At 50.9% G+C, this 25,384-nt stretch overlaps 13 protein-coding genes across 13 annotated transcripts; 6 read left to right on the forward strand and 7 right to left on the reverse strand.

Moving 5' to 3' along the window:
• Nucleotides 1-511: 511 nt before the first annotated feature.
• Nucleotides 512-1,602, reverse strand: N7477_007281 (uncharacterized protein; the record flags this gene model as incomplete). Its single annotated transcript, XM_056968944.1, has 4 exons — nucleotides 512-723; nucleotides 792-856; nucleotides 909-936; nucleotides 984-1,602. 4 exons carry the CDS (start codon nucleotides 1,600-1,602, stop codon nucleotides 512-514), a joined length of 924 nt encoding a protein of 307 aa, XP_056818976.1.
• Nucleotides 1,603-2,184: 582 nt separating this feature from the next.
• N7477_007282 (GFA family protein) lies at nucleotides 2,185-2,858 on the reverse strand (the record flags this gene model as incomplete). The annotated part of the gene is made up of 2 exons (XM_056968945.1): nucleotides 2,185-2,302; nucleotides 2,356-2,858. 2 exons carry the CDS (start codon nucleotides 2,856-2,858, stop codon nucleotides 2,185-2,187), a joined length of 621 nt encoding a protein of 206 aa, XP_056818977.1.
• Nucleotides 2,859-3,461: 603 nt separating this feature from the next.
• Nucleotides 3,462-5,103, forward strand: N7477_007283 (F-box domain protein; the record flags this gene model as incomplete). Its single annotated transcript, XM_056968946.1, has 2 exons — nucleotides 3,462-3,742; nucleotides 3,816-5,103. 2 exons carry the CDS (start codon nucleotides 3,462-3,464, stop codon nucleotides 5,101-5,103), a joined length of 1,569 nt encoding a protein of 522 aa, XP_056818978.1.
• A 228-nt stretch (nucleotides 5,104-5,331) lies between these two features.
• Nucleotides 5,332-6,379, reverse strand: N7477_007284 (DUF3431 domain-containing protein; the record flags this gene model as incomplete). The annotated part of the gene is made up of 2 exons (XM_056968947.1): nucleotides 5,332-5,486; nucleotides 5,539-6,379. 2 exons carry the CDS (start codon nucleotides 6,377-6,379, stop codon nucleotides 5,332-5,334), a joined length of 996 nt encoding a protein of 331 aa, XP_056818979.1.
• Nucleotides 6,380-6,951: 572 nt separating this feature from the next.
• On the reverse strand, nucleotides 6,952-7,575 carry N7477_007285 (uncharacterized protein; the record flags this gene model as incomplete). Its single annotated transcript, XM_056968948.1, has 1 exon — nucleotides 6,952-7,575. One exon carries the CDS (start codon nucleotides 7,573-7,575, stop codon nucleotides 6,952-6,954), a length of 624 nt encoding a protein of 207 aa, XP_056818980.1.
• Nucleotides 7,576-9,875: 2,300 nt separating this feature from the next.
• Nucleotides 9,876-10,285, reverse strand: N7477_007286 (uncharacterized protein; the record flags this gene model as incomplete). Its single annotated transcript, XM_056968949.1, has 2 exons — nucleotides 9,876-10,123; nucleotides 10,198-10,285. The coding sequence occupies 2 exons, from the start codon at nucleotides 10,283-10,285 to the stop codon at nucleotides 9,876-9,878; spliced, it is 336 nt and encodes a 111-aa protein (XP_056818981.1).
• Nucleotides 10,286-10,454: 169 nt separating this feature from the next.
• N7477_007287 (uncharacterized protein) lies at nucleotides 10,455-11,614 on the forward strand (the record flags this gene model as incomplete). The annotated part of the gene is made up of 2 exons (XM_056968950.1): nucleotides 10,455-10,530; nucleotides 10,581-11,614. The coding sequence occupies 2 exons, from the start codon at nucleotides 10,455-10,457 to the stop codon at nucleotides 11,612-11,614; spliced, it is 1,110 nt and encodes a 369-aa protein (XP_056818982.1).
• A 317-nt stretch (nucleotides 11,615-11,931) lies between these two features.
• N7477_007288 (mitochondrial 54S ribosomal protein bL19m) lies at nucleotides 11,932-12,730 on the reverse strand (the record flags this gene model as incomplete). Its single annotated transcript, XM_056968951.1, has 3 exons — nucleotides 11,932-12,025; nucleotides 12,088-12,469; nucleotides 12,571-12,730. 3 exons carry the CDS (start codon nucleotides 12,728-12,730, stop codon nucleotides 11,932-11,934), a joined length of 636 nt encoding a protein of 211 aa, XP_056818983.1.
• Nucleotides 12,731-12,935: 205 nt separating this feature from the next.
• N7477_007289 (uncharacterized protein) lies at nucleotides 12,936-14,068 on the forward strand (the record flags this gene model as incomplete). The annotated part of the gene is made up of 3 exons (XM_056968952.1): nucleotides 12,936-13,017; nucleotides 13,079-13,392; nucleotides 13,424-14,068. 3 exons carry the CDS (start codon nucleotides 12,936-12,938, stop codon nucleotides 14,066-14,068), a joined length of 1,041 nt encoding a protein of 346 aa, XP_056818984.1.
• Nucleotides 14,069-14,312: 244 nt separating this feature from the next.
• N7477_007290 (uncharacterized protein) lies at nucleotides 14,313-16,174 on the reverse strand (the record flags this gene model as incomplete). The annotated part of the gene is made up of 4 exons (XM_056968953.1): nucleotides 14,313-14,408; nucleotides 14,456-15,133; nucleotides 15,183-15,571; nucleotides 15,634-16,174. The coding sequence occupies 4 exons, from the start codon at nucleotides 16,172-16,174 to the stop codon at nucleotides 14,313-14,315; spliced, it is 1,704 nt and encodes a 567-aa protein (XP_056818985.1).
• Nucleotides 16,175-16,547: 373 nt separating this feature from the next.
• On the forward strand, nucleotides 16,548-17,330 carry N7477_007291 (uncharacterized protein; the record flags this gene model as incomplete). Its single annotated transcript, XM_056968954.1, has 2 exons — nucleotides 16,548-16,768; nucleotides 16,826-17,330. 2 exons carry the CDS (start codon nucleotides 16,548-16,550, stop codon nucleotides 17,328-17,330), a joined length of 726 nt encoding a protein of 241 aa, XP_056818986.1.
• Nucleotides 17,331-17,774: 444 nt separating this feature from the next.
• Nucleotides 17,775-22,319, forward strand: N7477_007292 (uncharacterized protein; the record flags this gene model as incomplete). Its single annotated transcript, XM_056968955.1, has 14 exons — nucleotides 17,775-17,870; nucleotides 17,940-18,558; nucleotides 18,611-18,708; nucleotides 18,759-19,001; nucleotides 19,051-19,404; nucleotides 19,458-20,216; nucleotides 20,275-20,769; nucleotides 20,903-21,024; nucleotides 21,069-21,231; nucleotides 21,310-21,329; nucleotides 21,393-21,424; nucleotides 21,475-21,536; nucleotides 21,592-21,716; nucleotides 21,770-22,319. 14 exons carry the CDS (start codon nucleotides 17,775-17,777, stop codon nucleotides 22,317-22,319), a joined length of 3,738 nt encoding a protein of 1,245 aa, XP_056818987.1.
• Nucleotides 22,320-23,531: 1,212 nt separating this feature from the next.
• Nucleotides 23,532-25,140, forward strand: N7477_007293 (H3 histone acetyltransferase RTT109; the record flags this gene model as incomplete). The annotated part of the gene is made up of 2 exons (XM_056968956.1): nucleotides 23,532-24,764; nucleotides 24,796-25,140. The coding sequence occupies 2 exons, from the start codon at nucleotides 23,532-23,534 to the stop codon at nucleotides 25,138-25,140; spliced, it is 1,578 nt and encodes a 525-aa protein (XP_056818988.1).
• Nucleotides 25,141-25,384: the final 244 nt, after the last annotated feature.

Genomic DNA, 25,384 nt, shown 5'->3' on the forward strand with positions numbered 1-25,384 from the left:
GCTGTCAGTCATTAGAGGTTTGCCAAAGTCAAGCAGAGGGGCAGCTGAGCTCGCGTGCAGATCGGCGAGTTCGTGATGATCGGAAAACAGGTAGAAATTGCCTGTTTGCTCGTTTCCCTTGCACAAATGATCTTCCATTATGATAAATCCTAGCGCTCATACCGGCCAGGTATCTCATCACAATGTTAGATTTTTTTGAAGCTACTGAGTTGAAGAATAATCACTACTGTCAGTCTGGGCGATGCATTATGTTTACAGATCTTTGCCCTGGGAATCAGTTAAGAGGGAAACAAGGATGTTCACGCCAATGAAAATCAATCTAAAAATTGACTGCAGAGAGACGGCCAATTTTAAAAGTCAACACATAGGCACTTCGCCAAGTATTATTCGCACACACTCGGGCATTGTCTTCCATGCCAATCGCCAGCACACGCTGTATACGTATACGTGCGCCAATATCTTCCTAGGGACATATGTTGACGCCTTCCAGGTGTGACACCTGTAGGGCCCCTTACGGTGCATCGCAGACTGTCGACTGAACAAGAGGAGGGTTACTTGTGGCACTCCCCCAATCAGCGGCTCCCAGAGCGCGGCCAGCCTCGGTACTGTTATCAGATCGAATCTGCGCCTCGTCAATTTTGATCGTAAGTCTACGTACGGGGTCATCACATACATAGTTCTGAGTTTCAACAAAATGCCACCAATCATCGCTCCTAAAGGCATCTAGTTGACGAGGAGAAAGAAGTCAGAGAGCTGGAACAGACACAGAAGGCCAGCAGAACGGGACTTACCGTCGAGACTCTGACTCGCCGGGTCATTCCACCCAGTGTTTCTCGTATCAAAGTTAGGGTGCTTGCTATGAATAGTCAGCGAGGACCCCTAGAGTAGATGGTTCGATGTTCGCTTACCTCCACGCCACGTATACTTTCGGGTGGTCTATCTCCGTCAGCGAGGGTCCAAGCAATGGATCAACAGATACATACCTTGATTCTGGACTCCATTGGGGTTCTTTGCATCCCCAGCATTGACCTCATCCGTAGTCAAAGTGTTTTGAATATCGCCCCAGGCCAAATCGTTGTAGCCACTGTGAGCGGACAACAGAGCTCGAGAGGGCGCCCACATGTTGCTATTATCGCGCGAGTGAATGATAATAACGCGCTCCCAGTCATAGTTGTGGCCCGTCTCAATCAGTCCAGCGACTGTTGCACCATCCTTCTCATAGAAAAGATTATACACGACGCGCACCTCGGTATCACTGCACCGCTGGAAAGTATAGTAGACAGGAAAGGCCGGACCAGGGTTTCCAATAGCCACGCTAGGATTTCGGCAGTTGCACCCGACATCGGGGTACTCGCATTGAGCTGCCGGTGGTGTCATATGGGCGCTATCATAGATGTCCGGGGTGGAAGGAGATCCTCCAAACGCCCAGGTCGGATAGCAAGGAGGTTGGTTCATAGCCTGACCGAAGAACCACATCGGCGCATAGCGATCAGCGAGATCCACTGCACCGGCGTCAAGAAGAGAGTTCATCTCATCGTCGGGGATTTGTGTGACCGCGGCCACACGACTCGCCAACAAGGCCAAGGCAAATGATTTCAACATCGGTGCTTTGAGCGGAACAAGATCACTTGGACCAGATTGATCCCCTCCCGGGCGACCAGTCTTATATCCGACTCATTCATATACTATCCGTCGGACATCTGTAAAAGGATCAGGAAATACCATATGCCCTACGAATTGCCTAATCAGGACAAGATCTGCCGGAGGAGCCAGGAGGGTCACATCGGGGCGTAATTAGCACCGGCCATCCCGGAGACAGGAGTCAATTGATTCTGCACGCGCATCTTGCCGGTGGAGTTTGGACCCTGCGTGTCCACGACTTGGGCCGAGAATTTAGGGACCGAGTCAGCGCTTGGCCGGGTACGAGCGCCGTTTCCCCTTGATTTTAGCACATTGTCCCGCAGAACGTGATGGTTGTGCTGCTTACATTGGTGGATAGCTCCTCTAAAAATCTACTATAAAGTTGATGCCAAGTGACCCTAGAGGCCGAGGCTGGCGGATACTCTATTGTTCGTAGGCTTTGATTCGTCATGTCTTCATCTAATCTTGATGGAAAATGTTTCTCCAAGGTCACAAACACCGCACCTATCCCCATGAGGTATCATATTCGCGTGAAATGTCCTGTTATTGCTTAAGTAGTTCCCCATGGTCATCCAGCCGCTGGCTCTTCTCATCCATACCCGACCACTTGGTGATTCCATCCGGGATGTCCATCACACGCTGTTCGTAAAAGATATGACTCCTAGAATGCTATTAGCGATTCAGGCCCGATCATGCAAGAGATGGGCCACATACGTTGGTTTGAAGGACTCCCTGTGTGACCGCTGCTCATCGAAGGAGCCCTCGAAGTCGATCGAGGAAGGGAACAAAAGTACCGTGTTGCGCCCCTCGTCCATGAGAGGGGATCTACAGTATGCGCAAGCGACCTTGGTCGGCGTATGGTAATCCGAAGAGTTTTCGGCGGACGAATAAAAGGATAGACCACTGTATCCTTGGTCGAACGAGATATCATCCTTATGGAAGATAGCGGCCCATTGGAAGGGCGCTCCGTGCATGCGCTGACAGCCCACACAATGGCAATATTTCGAGTTCAGAGGCTTGTCACGTTTCAGCGAAAATCCAATCTTGCGGCATTGGCAGTGGCCCCGCCATTTGATGTCGCCAAATTCTTCGGGGGATTGTATGGTGTAGGGTGAGCGGTGCTTCCATTCTTCCGATGATAGAGTATCTTCGGGAGGATTGTTCGTGACGGCCGGCGTCGGCAACGGTCCGCCTAAGGATGAGTTCATTTCAGCCATGGTTGTTTCGGAAGGTGAGGTGTGAAATTGAATGGCTCGTGGAGAGCCTTTCGGTTTTAAAACAATGGAGATTGAAGATGATGTCAGTTCGCGAAAATCAAGGTCGCGTGTATCTACATACCCACTTCATCATCGCTCGTCACTCTTTATCTCTCTCTCTCTTTCTCTCTCTCCTCTTTCTCCTGGGGGATCTTCCTCTGGGTAAATGGCCCAAAGCTTCTAGAATGCAGACTCGGAGCTTTTTCTTCTTGTTTTGTTGTAAATTGTAACTATCTGTTTCAACGCTTATCAGCCATCGAGTCTAGACCGGTGATGTCATGGAGGCGACTCTTTGGATCAATGATCAATGTGTCGGCGGAACCACTGTGGGCTTTAAACTGGGTCGAGATAGGATACGGTGGTCCCTGATCCAGACTTCCGCCGATGAAAGACCTCTTTGATTATCTAAGATCTGAACTCTTTGCTTGTGACAATTGAAGATGAAACCGCCAATGAGCGCGAACTGCGGGGAGAGACCGGCGTTTCACCCTGGTCGCTTAGCCGGCCTTTCGACTTTGTCTGTTTCATTGATCGTTCCCCTTTCTTTTCTCATCACCTCTCAGGATGGGCCTCTTGAATAAGCTCAAGGCCCGTCGAAGTGCCGGGCCCTCTGAATTCGCAACCCCGCCAAGATCCAGAACAATTCCTGGCCGCGATTACTCCAGGAAGCTGCCACGCCCCGTGCTGGCCTACATCTTTGCTCTCGTCTGTCCTCACTCGGTGGATGAATCCTACGAAACCTCAGAGGAGTCGATGACCGATGGCTGCATGTTATGTGATATGCGTGACCTGGCGCACGCCGCCCAGGTTTGCAAGCGCTGGTTTATAGAGGCGCGCGCGCTGCTGTAAGTTATTGCCAGTGACAGTGGGCCACCCACCGGAAAGTAAACATCCGGCTAAGATCGAATCTGGGGATAGATACATGAATGTGCGGATCGACCCTGTTCATTATTGCGAGCTGGAGTTCCAGCTATCAGCCAAACGAAAGCGCCGCTCCTTCTTGAATCGCAACGGTGACCCCATCGATGCCCCGCAGGTTCGCCTCGAACTCTTCATGCGCACCGTGCGAGAGTCCCAGGGGCTGGCCAATATGGTGGTGTCTCTTCGAATGCCCTACATGACCCGAGAAGCCAACAAGGCCAGCATTGCCCGCACTATCTCTGTACTTCCGCACCTCCGCTTCGTCGACCTGCCGACCGGTCTTTTCCACGATGAACCCTCGTGTGCAGCCCTGAAACAAGAATTGATGATTCGATGTCCCGATCTTCGCCGCATGAGCTATCGACATGGCTCGGAGGGGAGTTTCGCGCGGCTTCCAGGCGCTCAGCTCTGGGTGAATCTGGAGAAGCTGGAGCTGTCGGGCTTACAAATTGAGCCCAGTATCCTCCGTCATGGCCTGGCGTCATTTAATCGTTTGCGTGATCTTACTCTTGATGACCTTCCGTGGCTCGACGACTCGGCATTTGCTGTGAATGGGCCCCTACCACCCTTCCCCGCAGTGTACCAACTTACCATTCGCGATACCCCTAATGTCACGGCAAGCGGGCTTGCCACATTACTTTCTTCTCCAAATAATCGCGCAGCGCTACAATCATTAATGCTCGGCGCAACCGGCGTGCTGCCGTCGGCGCTACATCAAATCTTGGCTGCAGCTCCCCGGCTTCGCAGTCTTTCCATTATCCAGGAGGTGTCGAGATCATTCCCACCGGAGCAGATCCCTCCTCTGACGTCCAAGTCATTGACTCTTCTGCACTATGAGATTACCTCCGAAACGGAGAATCACGGACTGGCTCCGGTCGCAGGATCGTACTACGCTTATCTTGTTTCGTCTCTGATGTCTCGCTCATTACCTGCACTGCGCGACCTTTATGTTCGGGACGCACAATTCCCCGATACCCTTCTTCTAGCACCTCCTCCCCGACTCTTCGGTGGCGGCGAAAATGGCCCGCAGATGATGAGTGGAGGTCTATCCCAGCCCTTGAATGTGTACAGCAAGGGCCTCGACGAGCTCGAGTGGAACTTTACCCCATACGAGCCAGACCCCGGATTTGGTCGTCGATCTGGAAGTACTCGACCGGTCAGCTTTCACGATGCGCAGCTGAGCCGGTCATGGGGTGGAGATGCGCGCAAGAGTGTGCTCGTGGGCAATGGATTCGGCGGATTCCTGGCCGTGCCAGCGGACGAGGACGAGCGCCCCCAAGAGTAGTGGTGGATACAAGCGGGCCAGTCGACAAGATCTGTGGCGGTAATCTACATACCTTCGCGATGTGATTTGGGCAGCAGGCAGCTCGGCTATACTATGCCTTACGACGTAATGAATTCATAAAGCACGAGCATCAGTGATGGTACATTATTTTTGAAAAAAAAAATAGATTTCCAGCACAGCCCGTATAATCAAGCACAAATTTTCCCCCGGTTTGTTATACATAAATCATCAACCTCTGGTCTCCGGCCAACCATCCGGGAGAACCAAGCCACGCCAGATCCACTGGTTCTGCAGCTCGAATTCAGTCATGTTGCAAAGCCCATAAACATTGCAGTACATTGAGCGCGGATCAGGGCAATGCTGTGGTGGCTGCCCGAAGATCACTAGAATCCGACTGTTAGCAAATAGACAACACAACGGATAAGAGCCACAAACTATGCCAAGAGTACTCCAGAATCCGACCACTAATGCCAGAATCGAGTTGAGTATCCATCAGCCATCGTTGGAATCGTTCGTAATCGCTTTTCGGACGTTGGAGTACCTGCTCCCGGGACACGGCGAATTGGCTACAGCAGCCACCACCAACCAACTCCGGGACCGGCGTATCTGGGAATAGTATCTTGAATTGATCCGGGAACTCGACAGCCGTGGGATGTGCCGGATCATCCGGTCTCTCTCTCCAATACTTCGCAGGCTCGAGCTCAGCAGGACAACCGATCATCCACGTACAACGCAGATTGACATATCCCGCCTCACGCACGTAATCGAGATTGAGATTTTCGATTGAAACGACGCTATCATAAAGCGGATTGTCATTATGCCACTGATAACGAGCACCATGTAAAAAGACTGTCACATCGGGCAGCGAGTCATAGCGATCGATCAGATACGTCAGGTACACCATCGCCTCATTGCCCTTATTCACCGGCACCGTCAACTCGGCTTTGCCCGGCCGCACATCTGCTCGATAAATATTCACTGGCCAGGCAAGATCCTCAACCCAAGTCATATCGCTGTAGCTCATGGCTGCGAGGACCAGCTCTTTCTCGCGGGCGTGGTCACTTGGTTCACTGGGTTCCGGATCCGGATCACCATCCGTCACGACATTATCCATCCCCACGAACCCCTGTTCTTCCGCCCAGCGGGAAATGGATTCATGGTTCAAGACGAGCTGGTAAGAGAGTATGCAGAAGATTGCAGCAAGGACCAGATAAGTCAGGGCGCGCCCGCGTACAGGGGAATTGCGCGGGTGTGAAGAGCGACGTAGCCAGTTCATGATTCTAGGCGTGAAGTCATTGCCACTAGGACAGCCCGAGATGACTGTAAGAATGAGACTGATTTAGAGAAAAGATTGGAAAGCAAGATGAATACCTCGATCAGGGTCGATGTTGAGACCTTGACGTAGAAATGATCTGGTCCGGTCCCCGATGGTTCCTAACCATGGAACGGCTGGAGGGAGGAACAAGACAACTCAGCCAAGTAGATTGGAGCCTGTACCCAAGATAATAGTTCATGGGCTCATGGGCTCATGGAAAGCCCACGTAATGCACGTCCACGCATTGATGACTAGCTCGAGACAGTGAAGCACGAGCTGGAGGGACGGGTGGGGATTGGTGGAGTATTTCCAAGATGCAGTGCTGACAACATTCAGTATAGATTCTATCTCCTATCATTACAATGGAAGAGATACAATTGCAGGTAGTCACAAAGATGCTCGAATGGCATGATGGAAAAAAAAAAGAAAGCCTGGACTAGATACTCCTCGAACTCGTAAAAGACACATCAAAAAGACATGAGCTCCCCCCCCTTAAGACCTCCTCCATGGTTCCAGGTATAGAGCAGGACTCTTTACTTTCCATATCCCGTCACTTGATCACGGTATGGGTTATCTTCGAGGGACCAGGCAGGGCCAGGTGATGAGCCCCATATCTGCGGTGCATCACTCAATACACCCAATGCACGATTGAGGTCTTGGTCAAACTTCGGGAACAGACCGCGAAGCTCTTCGAAAAGATCGACGGGAGCAGCGGTCGATATATTCCAAACACTTTTGGCTCGAGAATTCGTTCTTGTCCACAGTTCAGGATCTTCATTTGTCATCAGCTTCACAACGGCATGCATAATGAATTGGGGTCGGAAGTCAAGGAACCCTGCGATCCGATATGCATTTCCGCGAAGATCTGGTTCACTCCAGGGATACATGGTATAGACTTCCTGTACCATAGCTTGCAAGACTATGGGCTGGGCACCTTCGATGGCCCGAGCGAATTTGTCCATTGCGAGAAGCTGGAGTAGCTCCATCTTCAAGTACCGTGCAGTTTCAAACAACTCTTTGTGTAGGCAGAGAAGGCGTAGATAGTTGTTACATGTAATGCATTTAGTTGCAATTTTGACTTTGGTAGAGTAATCGGCAACGTCGCTCTCCACAATGGCGTAGTATCCGGTGTAGAGGAAATCACGAAGCTTGGGCATAACGTATTCTGTTATAGGGCTTCTTCTAGCACAATCAAAACACATTTCTGGGACATTGGGATTGTCCCTAAGAAGTTTCCTGAACACGAGTGACTCGCGCCGTAGGTCGGATTTGAACACCGGGTATTTAGGGACATTGTCTTCATCATCGACATCACAGCTGAGCATGAAGTCAGGAGTCCTACAGATGAGCCAACTATGGAAAATGGTCAGGATAATACCCTCTCAGCGGTCATGGTGATGGTGATGGTGATGTACCTTGAAACAGCATTCTCGACCTCCGCCTGACGTTCAGGGCCCTCATCCGGACCTATTGGGATCATGTCTCCGAATCGGTTCGGTTGACAACTACAATTTGGTTTCGGCATTTTTCTGGTTCTCTGTTTCACACAGCTACTAGAAGTTTGCACTCTACATCCCACAGTGAGACATAATAACGGGAATTTCAAGATTTATTATCCTGGAGAGTTCTTTAAGTGAGGCTCTATCTTTTTGGAACTTCTCAGGGGTCACGTCTCTTTCAAGAATGCTTTGAAGGCCTTCGAGGGATGCATGCCCACACGATTGAAATTTACATCAATGGCAACAAAGAAGCTAGCGAGAATTCAGATATTATGATGACTTTCAAGTATAACCCAAAATATCCGGACTTTTCAAAATATCAAATCTTTTGGACCCATCTCAAGCACGGAATATCCGGGACTTTGACGCGAGGAGTGAGTATTGCAGGGCAGTGAGAAGCTATCGACGAGCACGCTGCCACGTCATGGTACAAAAGTAAGAAGACTAAGTTTTTTTTGGGAAGCTCTACTGCATACACTGATTGCTGTCTTCGAGTCTAGTACTCTTGTTTGTCTTACAAACTCGTCTGCCAACATTTAATGTCTCCCGCACTAGATCACTGTGGACACAAAACACTTCTGGGCGCGCAGATTCATATTTGTGCTCTATGGAGCGTATCGAAAATCAAAAGATTTTCAAGCCCCATTGTGCAATGAGCGTAATCTCTGAAACGGTCATGATAGCAACTGGGGTGATCATTTGTTGGAATCTCTATCTCCTTCACTTGTCCCACAGATGAGTACCAATGACGAGGCCTATTTTTCACAGCCGCGACATCATCTCTGGCAATTGTCTCGTGTAAGCCTTCATCACGATTTGACTTGAAGACTTGGCGGGTGCGTAGTGTTACAATTTGACGTGCTTGATCATTGAGGACCCAAAGCTCGGGATTCCTCATGCTGAAAACTCCAAGCCAATCCTAGGCTGATCCATACAGACAAACTGCCATGTTGACTTCAGCTTGAATTATGCAGATGCTAAGAATAGCATGATTGTCTTTGTCTGTATCTTTCCATTTCTGTAAGGTCTTTGTTTCTCTATTCAGCTCTCCAGAAGGCAGGTCCTTTGTCCTCGTTCGTTATTTCGCCACCGTTTGCTTCTTGTTGATCTGGATTTCCGCTCGATTTTCAAAGCGGTCCCTGTCTAAATCTCGAAGAACCAGATACGTTCCGTCATAATCTAGGGAGGTCAAGTGACATCTCTAAGTCTTGTGGCCTGAAGACAAGACCAATTTGACAAGGTTGCATCTGACCAAAACGAATATCCCTACGTTGCTGATAGTCTTAAAACTCGTATAATGATGACGTCTTGACTAGGGTACAATGGACCATTTAATGGGGTAGCTATATTTAGGATTGGAATATTGGGCAAATTTCCACACTAGTTCGGGTCTCCACGTCTGGTGTTGACCTCGTTCCCATGAATGACTCAATAATCGGAATGCTGCAAGGCAGATATACATTTACCTTATGTGAGCCCGCTCGGCTCGTACTGGCCATGATAGGCGCTTTTTGGTTCCCGACTCAACACCATAGGTCTACTCTTTGAAATCTTTCTCCAAAGCAAGACGCAAAAGTAAGAACAAGAAGCACGAGGACATGTAGAATCCTATTGGAGACACAGGTGGCTCTAGATTGATCGTTCCAGGGCTGGCGGTCTCATCATTTGGGGGTAAAATCTGCCCAGACCGCTGCCAGACATCCCACGAGACCAAGGTCAAATCCACGAAGCTTGAGCCTGAAACATATTACACATAAGTGTATATGCAGGGTGTCGGCGCAATATAACAAATGGAGAGCCCCTCTTCCTCGGAGACCGAGCCTCTCCGCTTACTTATACACGCTCGGAGAATTCCCGAGCCAAGCTTGACTCAACAATGAGGCATTTGATGATAGGTTGACCAGGGCTGAGGCTTTGCTCATCAGCAGAGTCAGGGATGACTCTGGCTCTTTGAAGGTCTAGCTGCTGACTTTATCTGAGACCTGTCCAGCCTCGAGGATGCATAGCTTTGTCAAACCTCGATTCGTCAAAAGGCGGGCCACCATGCGGCAGCACTTGAGGTCAACGTGCGGGCCATTCGCACCCAGATGAGGGCCCAATGAAGTGGGCTGATACGTTTGATCGCCATAGACCCGATCGGGCAAATGGTAACAGCCTGTTTCGGACAGCGCAGCGTCCGAAAGGCCGACTGCCAGCTCGGCAAAGTCTTGAGGACGGGCAAAACTGTAGATCGCTAGTGACGATCCAGTCGGATGTTAGAGAGAGGACTGCGGACCCCACCTCGGTGGATTTCAGCGGCCAAGTCCGACTTGTTCTTGCTTGATAGAGTGATGGGCGATGCCAAATCCGATTGCAAGGTTCCAAACATGTTGTTCTGTGCTTCTTCTGTGATTATGGCGGGGAAGGGGGAGCGGCCTGCAACGATTAAGTATAAATGCTAGTTAAATCACGCCATCTGCCCTAGATCTGGCTCATTTTCCAGCTCGCTCATTGCCTCGTATCAGCTTAAGCTTATTTGAATTAATTCGAATCCACCTATGGCTGCTGATCAGAGCCCTGTTGCTCGTCGCTTCCTGCTGGTTAGTGTGCCCAGGACTGCGTCGAACCTTTTGCGTAGGTGTGCAAGTAAAAGTTCCTGTTCCTTTCGCCTGACAACATCGCAGTCAAGATTCTCAATATCTACAAGCAGCCTGGTGTATTGACCAACAAGCAAGGCGGGTATTTCCTCTTCCAGGCATTCGTTGAAGCGACACGAAAGGGCCAGTTGGCCAAGAATCCGGGAGACTGGTCCGATGAAGAAGTCAAAGACGTCCAGGGAGGTTTCCAGGCCTGCATAGACACCCTGGAGGAGTGGTCTGCGAAAGCCCGCGATGAAAACAAAGTTCTATTCGCAAAGGAGCATGCGTTTTGGCTCGTGAATCCAGCGTCTTTCCAAGAAGCTGTCACTGGCCAAGACGACCCCGAATTCTCGAAACAGTTCCGCATCAAGACCGACGCATACGGACCCGACCACAGCTTCTCCCCATCTAACAAGACGATCTTGTCAAATGAATACCTGCGCACGTGGCAAATGGCCTTTATCATCCGTCATCCGGCACTTGCCTGGCCCTCGATGTATCGTGCTATGCAGAAAGTTGCAGCAGAGGGTTTCATGGATGAGGATGGCATCAAGGGCTCGTCCGCAACCAATATGAGTCTACGCTGGTCTCGCATGCTCTATGACTGGTGCATGGAACAACCCGATCAGCCTACTCCACCTCCCGTCATCGATGCCCACGATCTGATACATAACCCCGAGGTGGTCCTCCGACTCTGCGAGCAGACCGGACTGGATAAGAGCGTGGTGCAATTCGAGTGGGAGAATGATGCTAAGAAGTCCGACAACTGGGCGATCGCCAACCCCAATGCCCAGGCGGAAGAGGTCCATTTCCAAAACCGAGCTGCGGCTATCATGCTGTCGTCTCTCGAGGCATCCAAAGGTGTCATCAAGGACAAGGCGCCCGCGAACATCGATATTGCCGCCGAGGCAGCGAAGTGGAAGGTTGAGTTTGGAGAACAGGCTGCACAGATTATTGAGAAGGCCGTTCGGGATTCCATGCCCGACTACGAGTACCTCAAGTCCAAGCGAATTCATTCCCCAGGTAAAATTGGGAGGGCGAGATCTGATGAGACGGACGTGAATCACACGCCAGAGTAGATCAGTGGTAAATAGAATGTCAGTATAAGTATATCAGGGTGCTTCTTCGCATTATTCTCTATACTCTACTTCCGTGGTTGTATAAATGCGATTTGACCAAGTACGTGAGCCTGGTTTCTCTCAAGGTTGGCCTCGATCAACCCATCTATAACAATGGAACTAGCCCAGATGCTCCTGTGGTCAGTGCTCACTCGGGCAATTGATCGGTCGTGATATCCACATTAGTGAAAACGGTTGAAGTAAAAAGGAAATGGGATCTTGACAGGCTATAATACATTCTTGGATAATATGCAATTTGACTGCGCCAGACTCTTGCTTTAACCCCGACGGCCACCACCCATGAAGGCCTTCTTCTGGCGAACATAGGCAGCCACAACGTTCTCGACACTACGGCGGTCGTGCTTGCGAGACCTATGGATAGTGAGAATATTAGTAAAAGATTCAGATCGACGAGCCTCAGGGAATGGACGAACCGCATGAAGTACAGGCGAGCGCGGCGAGCCTTGCGCTCTGCACGCTGGACAATCTCCACACTCGAGATATTCGGATTAAACACCTTCACGGACATCTCAACGGCGACACGAGTGAGCTCGTTTCGCAGCAGGAAAGAGGTGTCAATGCCACGCATCTTGATACTCAGAACAACACCATTGAACGGGTCGCCGTTCTTGAATGTGACTCGGACGATATCACCGGGCTTGACACTGCGAGGATTCCGTCGGTAGTCGAACAAAGCCTTACGCTCGCCCTTGGGATCGATTACCGACAATTGCGACTCGGTGACGCTTGCGATTGGGTCCTTGCATACGGCGCGGGTGGAGGGCGGAGGAGGATAGACCTTGATCGGCTTGGGGGCTGTGGTGAGGGACTTAAGTTAGCAAGAGCCGGCGTTACCGGGTTCAGTTCAATGGTAGCGCATACCATTTTGAGGCTGATGGCGGGCAGGGATCTGTGACAGGAATTGTTCGGGAGATTGGAAGGGAAAGGGACGCGCTTCGGACGCTGTGAGTAGGCAGTCGAAATGAATCGGCGGCTGATCTGAGGTTGAATGGCCTCTTGGGTCTTAAACAAAGATCTCAGGCAGGCCAGCTGTCGCATTGCTGGTAAACCCGCCATAATTGTGATGGAGGATGTGAATTCGTCGAAGTCGGAGAAGTTTGCTACGGACCGACGATGGCAGAATAATGCCAAGCCTCGATTTATTCGGCGTCGAGATTCTCCGCCTCGCTTTTCGCGTCTTCCAATTCAATCCCCTCCCAACCTCGTGATCGGATTTCCTGCGAGTCTCATAACCTGACCCGCGGCAGATAGACGATCAATCATGGCTGGTAGACTTTTCCGCTGGCCGGGCGCCATGCGCCAATCGGTCATCTCGCAGGCTCGCGGCTACGCTTCAAAGTCAGGTAAGAGCTGCCTCAGAACATGGTATAATTGTGTTTCTATATGCTCATGGACAACCTTCAGCGATTCCGACATTCTCCCCGACTTCCTCCTCCGAATTGAACGAGGCTCTCGACCGATTCCGACAAGATCTCTTCATTCCAGCCGGCCTCCCGAAAAGACAGCGAACAAGCATGTACAAGGAGAAGCACGCGCAGCGCTTGCGTGATGAGCCCATTACTATCAACATTAGCGAGAATGAAGAATATACGCTGCAGCCCAAGAAGCATATTGACTCCCCAAAGAAGTCGGATGCCATCGAGGTCATTAAGATGATGCAAGCTATTGAGGACTATAAGAACTTCATTCCCCTTTGTCAGTGGGCTGCGCGGGGCCCGGTATTCTGTGACGGACGATCACTGGGAACAGGTCATTCGCAAGGCAGGTGGTGCTCGCAAACTTCACTTGATCATCGAGTGCGCAAGGCAGTCGGAGATCACTGGCCTTCGTCTGCGGAACTTGGAACTTGTCAAGACTCTTTTCTTCACGCTTCGTTTTGCTGCTCACAAAGCTGGTTTCAAGGGCCCTGAGACTGGAAAGGCTCTCAACATGGCCAAGCAGGCTGTCGACATCATGGACGCCGACCTCCCAGACCACTCATACAGTGACCCTTCCCTGAACCCCAAGAGCCAGCCCCTAGTCATCGCTGCTCTTCTGGAGCTAAGTGCCGCTCGCGCCATTAACGATTTCGCTGGCAAGGACAAAGACAAGGAAGTCCTCGGCTACGCTCAGAAGCTCCTCGTCGCTGCGCCCAAGGGCCATTACCAAAAAGGCCCCTCGGACGATGGTCGTCAGAGCGTCAACAACTGGATCCGTGAAGCAAGCACAGTCTACAATGGACTAAAAATGTGCCTTTCAATTCACGGTCTTGCTGCCGATAAGGTTCTTTACCGTGAAGTGTCTTCTCGCCTCGATGAAGTGAAGAAGTCGCTGAAGAAGGTGGTTGAGGACCCCACGCACAAGGACAAGGATAGCGAACACTGGAAACACGCCCGCGAGCTGCTCCAGGGCTAGATGTATGAATTTGGAGGGCTTGAGTCATAGTAGATCTTGAGCTACAGCATGTGTATATTACTTTGATCCCATCATATCTGGAGCAGACTGTATTTCATAGAATGAATATTGCATTCCCGAAACCCGAATCTGTGGGCTTCTTGTAAGATTCAAGACTTTAAAGCTGCTAAGTTTTCGACCCGAACTAACAATGCAAACGCTCAAGGGCAAATAGGCTGTTGCAATGAGTCCTTACTCAATGTTTTCAAAAAGGCAGCTCCAAGGTGTTGTCATTGCTGAAGCGGCCCCGTGACGAAAGGGTCGTCTTGCCATTTACAACAGCAGGGCCAGAGACAGTGATCTGAAGACGGTTAGACTATAGTGGGAGAAGGACTGAGGAAATCTTACCTGGCCCTCTGGGAAACCGTCAGAAGCGCTGGCTTCAGACATGCCAGTGAGAGTGATCTCAGTGCTACTGAGAGGAGATCCAAAGTGGCTCTGTCCAGCGACGCATCGGTAGTCAAATACATTGGTTTGAGCAATAGCGCCGGCAACGCCAGGTCCAGTCAATGCATAGACCACGCGAGCTCCGGTGAAGACCCGAAGATCCCTCAACTGCTCGGAGCTGAGGCGAGCAGATGCCTCACCATCAACGCGATGCGAGATGCAGAGCAGACGCAGTTTGTCTAGTGAAAGCTCGGCAGTTGGGCCAATCTGGGCAAGCTGACTGAAAAAGTTCCTTGATGGCATATTTCCAGCTTCCAAAGTGCGACTCTGTATCCACCGTCCAAGAGATGAGAGGGGTCCGGTATGCGGCTGCATGATTCGCTCATGGTAATTAGACATGGTGTGTGATGATGCGATGATGACCGTCGGTGACACTCCCGCTGTAGCTAATGCAAAATCGACCTGCTCGCCAGCAACAGAGTTCAAAGCCACGGAAGCGTTCGAAAACAAGGCACTCATAACTTGCAACAAAGGGTATGACCGGGCAAGAGAGTCGATTGAGAGAACAAGATCATCTGAGGTAAAACGTTGGGTCCGAGGCAGTGCAGAGATTAAAGCCGCAATTGCAGATACGAGGTTCTATAAAGTTGTCAGAGTAATATATACACGGAAAAGCTTGTTCATTTACCTCAGATTGGAATTCAATGAACTCGCCTGCCGGCGAGGATGACGGCCAAACGGTTCTCAGAGCAGGTGCCGGAGTACTAGGGTCGTAGTCAGGGACTGTCATACCAGCCAAGTCCTGTTGCTCTTCCACAAGCTCATGCCAGACAGAGACTTCCAAGTTGTCCTTGGCACCCTCTGGAACTTCATGCCAGTCCATGTGTCGGTTGCCATCCTTTGCAACCCAGAGAACGCGTGACAGCTGCTTGTTCTCTTTGGTGACCACAGAGACATCAAAGGAACCGGCTTCGGCAATCAGAGCATCGGCTTGAACATGATTCAAGTGAGATGATAGAGTCTCAGCTGGAAGGTTATGAGGCACAATGATCGTGATAAAACCGTAGAAGGCGCCAGCTGTATTGAGATTAGCACCTGGTCCTGAACAGGTGTTGTTTGCCCGTAAGATTTTATCTTACCAAAGATCGCCGCTAGCAGTTCAACGGAGTCAGTCAGACAGATGGCGACGGTCTTAACGTCGGAGTTCCGCAGATAATGGCCGATGACATTAATTTCCTGGGTGACCTTGCTCAGCGAGTGCTCAACGGCCTGCTTGCCCAAGACAGTATAGATTTTTCCCTGTTGTCCAGCGACGGTTCCATCGGGGTTTAGGGATCCGCGCATAGCAGCCTTCCAGACGTCACGCAGATCTCCACGTCGCCCGGCGGTCCATTTAGGCGCACCCGGGTCTTTAACGTTCAAACCGAGGCGGAGAGGGAATCCATGAGGTGTCTCTAGACTGCGGTATGTGGCGGATTCACCTGGTTGTCGAATGGGAGATCCTGTAGATTGGCGGGCCAGAAGAAATGGGTGCACATCGGGATCTTTGGAAGAGATGACAGAGTATACGAAGAAGACAGCAATAGTGCCGGCAAAGATGGCGGTGTAGATGTTCCAGTCAGCGACCAGGCTGTCCAAAACAGCATCAAGTTGCTGGAGAAGCGACGGGTGATCTGTCATTGTGATGGAGACAAGATCGTTGTAGTGTCAACAACCCCAAACTATGACGTTGAGGGGGGCGCGGAATACGGTGCTCGGGTCAACAGTAAGACCGGCGTTTAAATTCGACGCGCCGGCGTCTGCAAGATGCACGACTCAAGCCCCAGCCACTTGCGACCATCACAACATCCCTGATGACCAGGGAACAGCTCCCCTAGTCCCAATGCTGTGATCAACTTTCTAGGTCGACTCCAGGTAAGTGCTTTCATTCATTTCAATCAGGTAAGTCTCACTCTCTCCCTCGTGATAGGCAATTGTTGATCCCAAATTTCAGTTTGATCTCTCGTCTTGTATTTCCGACTGTTGCTCGACTCTTGTTTGCTGCGCATAACAAATGGCTACTTTATCTGCCCCGTCAACTCCCAAAGCTGCTGCGGCCGCACGTCCTTCTTCGGAGGGGTCTGGTGTTCCCGGTAAATGGCGGCACCCCCAGCTCAATGAGATTGTCAGGCGTCAGAATGCCGCGACCTTTGGCGACAAGGATGTCAAGAGGCTGCTTTGGAATGGAGTTGCTTTGGTGACAACTTGGCTTTTTGGAAACACTATCAAAACCTAGTAGGTCGCAAAATACTGGCAAGCATACTGAACATACTCTGACGAGTCTTTCTACAGTGCACGCCTCATTCTTGACAGCAAGCCCACATACCACGAGATTTCTCTTCTACTGCTCCAGCTGTTCTTCGCCTTCAATATTTTCCTGGCTCTCTGCCCCCTATATCGACCGAAGGATGACTTCTCCGATATACCCCTTACCCCCACCCAACGTGCTTTGTTGGGCATGGACCCTACTGCTACACCACCTGCAACCCCTGGAACCACGTACCTCACCCCACCGAGATACCGAATGTCCACCTCGCGTAAGGCCAGCCCTTCAAGCCGACAGACGTCTCCTATGAATGCGACCCCAACTTTCTCCGAACGACGGGTCTCCTGGGGTCCTCTTTTTCCCCCACCTCCAGCCCTTTGCTTCACAAGGCGGTCGCAAATGGAGGCAGGGACACAACTGGTCGGCGACAGAGCTTTGGGTCCTCTTCACCTCTTGGTCGGAGCAATTCGTTTGGAGAGTCTACGATGTCTAGTATGTCCAGCATTGGACCCGGCACTCCTTCCCCGCTAGGGGGCAAGCGAGCAAGCCTAGGGGGTGAGTAATCGATGGCTGTATGAGAGAAGTCGACGACTCTCTACCAGCAACGGTCCTCTCTAATTCGTTTTTCTGTATCTCATACTGGGCTGGGCATGGAGTTTGTAACATTCGGTCTTTTAGCGATTCCCTCATAATGAAATGGAAGCATTTTTAAAGAAGAGAAAAATCAATTCATCTCATGTAATTGTATAATAGCAGTAAGAAGGTAGAAAATTCGGGGCTGAAAGCAACTCGCAGTAGTTCCAAGTTCATGTGTACCTGGGCGCGGCTCGGCAGATCCTCCGAAAGCTCGTGTTCAGGCCAAGACGCTCCGCAACAGGAACGAACCGCAACATCGCTCTCGGCCTTGACAACACACTATCTGGCCCCTAGATATCTACTGCATGACGCTCGAGTTGTGAGCGACTCTCTTCAGCAATGGGGGCCTCGGAGTCAAAGCTTGTTTTCAAGCAGGGCATCTTCCGCCTCTCCGAGGAGAAGGAGATCCCCGCTGACGACCCGTACTGGACACGAGTATGTCAAATGACCACAGATCGCTTCGAAATGAGGCGCAGATCATAATGAGACTGATGTGATTCACAGTTCTGGGAATTACCTGAATCCTCCGAGGACATCTTCAGCTTGTTCACGCCAGCCGACATCCGACGAACGCGCGACCATGCCTTCTCCAACTTTGAAACGCTGTTACTGTCCGTCTCTTCGCGACTGGTAGTACTTAAGAACCACCCGTCATTCCCAGATCCAGACCTAGCTCCCGAGCGGGACGTTCTGAACTGCATTCGCATCCTTACCCGACTGCTGCCCTTTGTCTACGAAGCCGAACATCTTGAGGACTGGGAAGAGAAGTTCTTCTGGGCCAGTCGCAGGAAGAAGACCAGACAGGCGCAGATCGCTGGCGAAATTCTCTTTGATGAAGCACAGTTGGAGAGCCCGCAGGGCGAGTCGCCTCGAGGGGAGGAGTACGAGGATGTGAAGCCTCTTGGTGAAGAGCTGATTGACACTCTGCTCGATCTACTCTTCTTCGCCGACTTCACTATTCCAATACTCCCTACTGCGAAGAGTAAAATCTCGTACTCGATCTGGCAAAGTGGTGTTGGTTGCAACACGGCAATGGGATCGAACAAGACGTTGGAAAGCAACCGCTGTGAGATTGTACGCTTGCTTTTGACGATGACAGGCAAGGCAATGTACATGCCATCAAGTGAGTTCACCAACTAGAAAATGAAGGTAACCATAATGGCTGACTGGTATAGACACTCTTCCCGTGCAAGGTGTCCGGGCTATTACGTATATCACCACTTGCCAGGACAAGCAGGCCGTCTTGACGCTTCTATGCTCTCTCCTCAATACGGTACGCTCATTGGTGTCGGGTGAGCTGTCTGTGACTGACATTGGAAATAGGCTATGAAATATAACCCTGCCACTTGGAGGGTGCCATACGACCATGTTGTTTGGAAGGATCCGAAACAGATCCTAGTGATATACTGCTTGCAGCTTCTCCTCGTTCTTCTGATGTATCCCATTCCTGAGGATGGTCGTGGAGCTCCGCCAAAGAACTATTACCGCCATTACTTTGGAAGGCTTCATCGGCCCCAGGATTTCCAATTCCTCATGGATGGCATGACAAGGATCTTAAACCAACCTGTACGTGTTGCGCATTTTTCTTATATCTCTCGTTACTAAAATGTAACAGATGCAAGCCACGACCTCCTATCTCCCTGGAAGTCAGAGATCGGTAAAATGGGCACCTGAGATCCTGATGCTCTTCTGGGAGACGTTGCAATGCAACAGGCGCTTCCGATCATTTATCATTGATTCTAACCGCTCGCACGATTTTGTGATTCTTTGCGTTTTCTACGCGATGGAGTACAGAATGGACCCGACAAAGCAGGGTGTGGTTCGGATGTGCGTTTTCATCCTCCAGACCATGAGTGCAGAGCCCACCTTTGGCAAGAGTCTCAACATGGCTTTTGAGGCCCAGGAAACTTTACCTCAATCGATACGACTACTGAAGTTCCGGGGCTCGTATGCCGACTATCTGATAATGGTATGTCCCCAAGTTTTTCGTTTCCATCTATTGACCTACGCTAAACTGAACAGTCGGTTCACAATCTCATGGCTACCAGCAAGGGACATCTTGATACCGTCTACCCCGCTCTTCTTATTATCCTCAACAACATCGCGCCCTACATCAAACACATCTCTCCGAGCGCCTGTTCCAAAATCATCCAACTCTTCTCCTCTATGTCTGCGCCTAGCTTCTTGCTGGCAAACGAGACAAATCATACGCTTCTTGCATCGCTGCTCGACTTTGTCAACACAATTCTCGAGCAAAACTTCACTGAAAACCCGTACCTTGTTTATGCGATCTTAAAGTATAAGCAGCGATTCGAAGCCGTCCGGGCGTTTACTCTAGAGAGTGGCCAGCAGGAGATTGAACGTCAGAAAGAGAAATGCAAGGCAGGTGACATGCCAGGAGACATCATCACCAGTCCGACACTTTCGCACTCGGAAGAGGATCTTCATGCGCCCTCGGGCGCCCGCTCGCCTTTGACCCGCATTCCCGAGGAAAACAGCGCATTTGCGATTGGCGACGACGATTCCGATGATGAGGAGGGAACTGATGGACAGGAAACTCCATCTCAGTCTTCTCCGTCGGGTCAAACCTCTCGCCGGCCATCTGTTGTGTCGGCGGCTGATGAGAGCATCTCCCAGGCCCGGGTAATGTCTGAGAAGGCGCGTGGCAAGATGCCTGCTGGGAGACCGTCTTTCTCGCGCCAGAATAGCATGACCAGTCAGACCAGCATGTCTGCTTTGTTCATGTCGTCGTCTACTGGCTTTACGCCAACAGTTGCTTGGGTAAGACTTTATCTTCTTCGTGTACCCGAAACTACCCGTACTGACTCCATCTCTCTAGCTTGAATCCTGGCTTCCGGAGCTACCTCTGCATACGATTCTCACCATCATCGCCGCTATCGCCCCCCATATCCCCGAAGCAGCGCTTCTGGCCACGTCTAGTCCCGAGGCTCGCACTCTGATCAACAACCTTCCATCGTTTTCGGAGGAGCCCCAGATCAAGAGCATCACATCAGAACCAACCCCGATCCGTGCCCATTCCTTTGAATGGTCTGCACTATCTATGGGTTGGTACGAGTCGCTTCTTTGGGGGTTTGTCTTTTCTAGCGAGATGATTGTTGGCTCCGCTGCGGGTGCAACACCAGGCACAGTTGGTGTTTGGAATGGGACCAACATCCGACTCTTTAGGGTGCAGGAAGCCGCAGCTCAAGGTCCCTCTTTGTTGGCCCCTAAGGGCGCCGTAGACGCAGTGGGTAGTAATCTGGTCCAGCGTATTGGCAACCTCAGTCTTCGAGGTCGCAACTCGATTTCGCAGGAGGGTGGACAATCCCCGAGCGTGAGAGAAGTTTAGAGTGATATGAAGGCACCAATGCATTTTAATTTGTACATAGAATTACTGGCTTGATATGAATATTCTTGGAATGACCATTGTTACATCGGATGTCTAACAGTGACTGAAAATACTGTAGAATTATCGTAGGCAAAGATCGGCGATTTGTATCAGGGCCTTGGAACACGTGCGAGCCGCGTTCCGCCTCAACCTGCTTTCAAATGTTGTCAACTTCACCCCTTCACACCTGAACCGCGAACTGTATGTTGCATGTCAACTGGTGTCAATCCATCAGGTCTATTCAGCGCTATGGTATCTGCGCTCGTACTGTTTACGGCCGTGGTCATGGCTCTTTCCGGCCCGGACCCGGTCGGCGCGATCACTTCCAGCCTGCAGAGCATCCTCAAGAATACCCACGGAAGCAAAGCATATGAGTATCCCACAGACATAACAAGGGATTTATATCCGGTGTGTGTGAGAATTGGATCTTCTTGTCCTCGATTGGGTGATAACGTGCTTCGGAACTGTGGCTAATGTCATGTTTAGATTCCTGTGCACTCTCATAAGTAGGGGTTCCTGCGCATATCACATGCATTGAATATCATGAGCTCATCCTAATTACCGAGCAGTGACTACTGGAGAGATGAGCCTTTCTATACCGGTAAGTCTAGAGCTACATATTGACCGGGCTCCTATTAACGAAGCCCCCAGGTTTGTCCAAGGGCTGCACATCCACCGAGGCTGATGTTTGGCTGTATAACGGCACCCTTTTCGTTCGTTTCTTCCCATTTGATGTTCCCAAATGGTCAATTGAACAAGTAGCCTCAGGTTGGACATGATCAATCTGCCCTAACGAAGGAGCGGACACTCGAGGCCCTCTACATCAACCCGATTCTGGACGTTTTAGAACGTCAAAATCCCGTTAGTCCATTTGTAACGGAACCTACCAAGAAGTCAGCACTTTCTCAACAAAAGTCGTATCGATGCTAAAATGAGCCTAATATAGCGGTGTCTGGGATACTACCCCCGATCAGACACTTTACTTATTCATCGACGTGAAGACTTCCGGTGTCGAAACCTTCGAGGCCGTTATTGAAGCTCTGGCACCCCTTCGGGAGAAGGGCTATCTAACCACTCTCAAGGGTGGTCGAACCATCACCAAGGGCCCCGTCACCATTATAGGCACAGGTGAGACCCCACTGGACATGGTTGCGCCTGTCGAGGACCGGGACTACTTCTTTGATGGACCCCTTGACAAGCTCAACGATACCAAGTATGAAGACATCACGGGATTGATTTCCCCCATCGCCTCTACGGACTTCGCGGCCGCAGTGGGCAAAATCACCTCTGACACTGATCCGATCCTCTCCGAGGGCCAACTCAAGGCACTCCGTGATCAGATTGCCACGGCTAGGGAGCGCGGTATTGGTGCGAGATACTGGAACACGCCTGTCTGGCCCATACGCCAGCGTAATCTCGTTTGGAGGACGCTTTTGCGCGAGGGGGTTACCCTACTCAATGCGGATGATCTTGACGCAGTGACGAAAGAATTCTGATTGCATGATATACGGTGCTTCATGGGTGATGCTCATTTAATCGGGCCATCTCTCGTAGCCATCTTTGGAATAGATTTCAATGGAATGAAAAAAAAAGAATTATCGAGCATTGCATGACTTGGTAATCACGTTGGCAACTCCACCTGGGAAGGCCAGTTCATTAGACCTCCAGGCCCCACCATACGTCTACCGAGGCGTCGCCTCTATTTATGGTGCATTTCATCCGCTAAGGAGACACTCTCGGCATCTGTGAGGCGACAGCTTCCCCTCGACATAAGCGATCTTTGAAAGCGAACAGCGTGCATCTTCCTTCTTGATGTGTTCTTGGCACTTAACAAATTCGCCGCCTTTTGAGTGTCCACACGAGTATCGAATCTGAAGCATTGTGCATCGCTTGGGTAGACTAGGCTCAACTTTAGAAATATGAGATATCCCCTCTTCAAGTTGACGAGGGTATGCGACTGACCTGGAAGGGATGTGTTGTGCTTCCACATGATCACTGGCTTAACTGTACCAGGATCGTATCAAAGCAGCACTGAGTTCAATAGGTAGCCTAGAGATGGCCGTATGGTGTTCTCCAACGGGCGAGACACTTGCCTGTCCGAGTGAGCTACGGTCTGGTCATGAAGTTGGTTTGATACGGAATCGGGCAGCTCTGCGTGAAGGACAGTAATTTCTCAGGCAAGACTTGCAAGTAAAGAAAGGAAGGTCAAGGCTGGGAGTGCAAGTTCCAGGATGGGATTGCCACATAGAGAAAACATCACGACGATTAACTCTCTCTTGACTACACCTGTAAGAACAGCACGCTTTGATGAGGCTTGAGCATTCCACCAACTCATTTTTCCTTTTCATAAATCCCAGCCACTTCCTTCCCAAGATTTTCATGGCCAGATGATCGATACGACTGATGCAGGTATCGACTAGATGCGTTGGAGGACCTCTCTACATTTCCCCCTCTATCGATCCACGACACCACGATACACGAAACAAAGTCACTGTGTCAAAATACTCCGATCCATGGATCCCCCAATTTCCATCACGACACATCCAATATGCAGACCGTATCTCATACATGGACCCCAGGGCTCGATCGGGAACATGGCACGTGATCTGCATCGACACGGCAACGCAAGGGAAAAAGAGAAAGAAAACAGGTCCACAACTTGCCCCATCATCTTCACCCTGAAACATTCTCTTATTGGGCGTGTGACAATGGCATCGGACGGGGATCTGGGAGATCTCTTGGCCAAGATCCTTCCCTTCGGGGCCGAGCTCACGGTCCGCCATGCCTCATCCATTCCTTCGCCGTCGCCAGCTCTCTTTGCCGCTGCGCCGGGTGAGGAGCCTGAACAAACATTCCTCGAGAGCCACTTTCTATCGGCATCCGTGGACTCTCCGAAAGACGATGGGGCGGAAATCATTGTCTTCGGCATGGAAGTGTTGGTCTATACTACGGCCCACTTGACCACCATCTTCGTCTCCAAGGCGGACTCGACCGGGTTCATACACCTACTCGAGCTGCCGCAAAGAGTGTCGGTTCTGAGACTCATCTCAAGTACTTTTCTATCATATTTAGCACGCACACATCAACGCCCAGGTGTTCGTCTGGTTGTGTCCTTGTTTGCGCGCGCTCAAAACCAGTACCTGTTCCCGGGTAGCATTGAGAATGCCGAAAAACATGTCCTCGACGATCGGGGACTTATCAAATGGTGGTGTCGTGCCGTGGACCCGATCCTTCGCGAGCATGAGCCTGAATCGCTCTCAAAGGACCCGAAACTTCTGAACCAGACAGTCGAGGCGACCAAGGCTTCTGCGACCGCGTACCTGATCGTCCCGGGTTGCGATCGTTTCGAGACACGTAATTTTTTCCCTGCTACGGCCAGATCCGATGCACAAGATCGTCCACGATGGCTCAGCAGCTATCCTTTGAAGCAGATGTGCCATGATCCCGAGGCTCCGCCGCGTTGCTTGGTTCCTCGCCTCCCTGATGACCCCAAGACCCGATTCTTGATTGATCTAGACGACGAACTTCCTGAAAGCATAGAAGGTGAAGGTGCAGCCCATGCGACCGGACAGTGGAAGAGTATCAAGTCACTGGATCAATTCTGGGAAATGATGTCCTTCCGACAGGAGTGCTCTGCTGGCCGGCTCGTGGGTTTCCTCTGGCTTGTCATTAATCCGCCTGGTTTGATGAACTCGACTACTATGGCTAGTCGGACTCGCAGCTTCATTCCAGACAAAGCAACATCCCAATCGAACAATGGGCCGGACCAGTGCAAAGCAACACCAGTCTCGGAATCCCACAAGGAGCCTACGGATAAAGAACAGCCTGCGGAGCTTCACTCAGCGCCAGCGCCTTCTTTCGATCGCCCATTAGTGGCATCTGTTCCTGCTGCTTCTATGGAACCCAATTCCTTCTATTGGCCCGAGGCTGGACGAGGAAACGTTCGTTCTCAGCGAGGCTGATTATAAGAAGATGATGGACTGTGTATTGGATCATTTCTACGACGAGAAGGAAATCGTCGCCAGTACCAAAGCCTATGTCGACGAGGTCGCCTCTCTAGCAGATCAGCTTACCTGGGGCAAACGGGCAATCGGAACCCATGCTCCACAGAGCACGAGTTCGGAATTTGTGCCGATGAACAACCTTCTCGACAGCGGCTTGATCCGTAAGCGGAAGAAGTCCGAGGGGGAGGCCACCACGGCTGCCGCCGGAAATTCAGCGCCGCAGAGCGGGTCAGACACGCAACAGGCTCCGTCGCAGCCAACATCTGTGAATGTACTCAATGCCGATCTCATTCGCAAAAAGAAAAGGACATAATATAGTGAGCATAGGACATCGATCGGAGTTTAAAGGGATTCTTCATAGCATATCGCATTTTGGACTGGGCAGGCTGGAATTAGTTGACTACGATGAACATCGACGAGACTTGTTCTCTTAGGACTAAGTTCCTTTCCCGTGCCAAATTATATTCTCTTGCCCCTAGGCTATGATGTTTACAATGGAGTAGCCGGGTCGTACCCAAGGCAGCATGGGCACCTTATTGTATTTGGTTCTGAGGCCC

This window comes from Penicillium maclennaniae (genome assembly GCF_028827695.1).
Source record: "Penicillium maclennaniae strain IBT 15551 chromosome Unknown utg000007l:1.0-4884863.0:1.0-4888362.0, whole genome shotgun sequence".
Lineage (NCBI taxonomy): Eukaryota > Fungi > Ascomycota > Eurotiomycetes > Eurotiales > Aspergillaceae > Penicillium > Penicillium maclennaniae.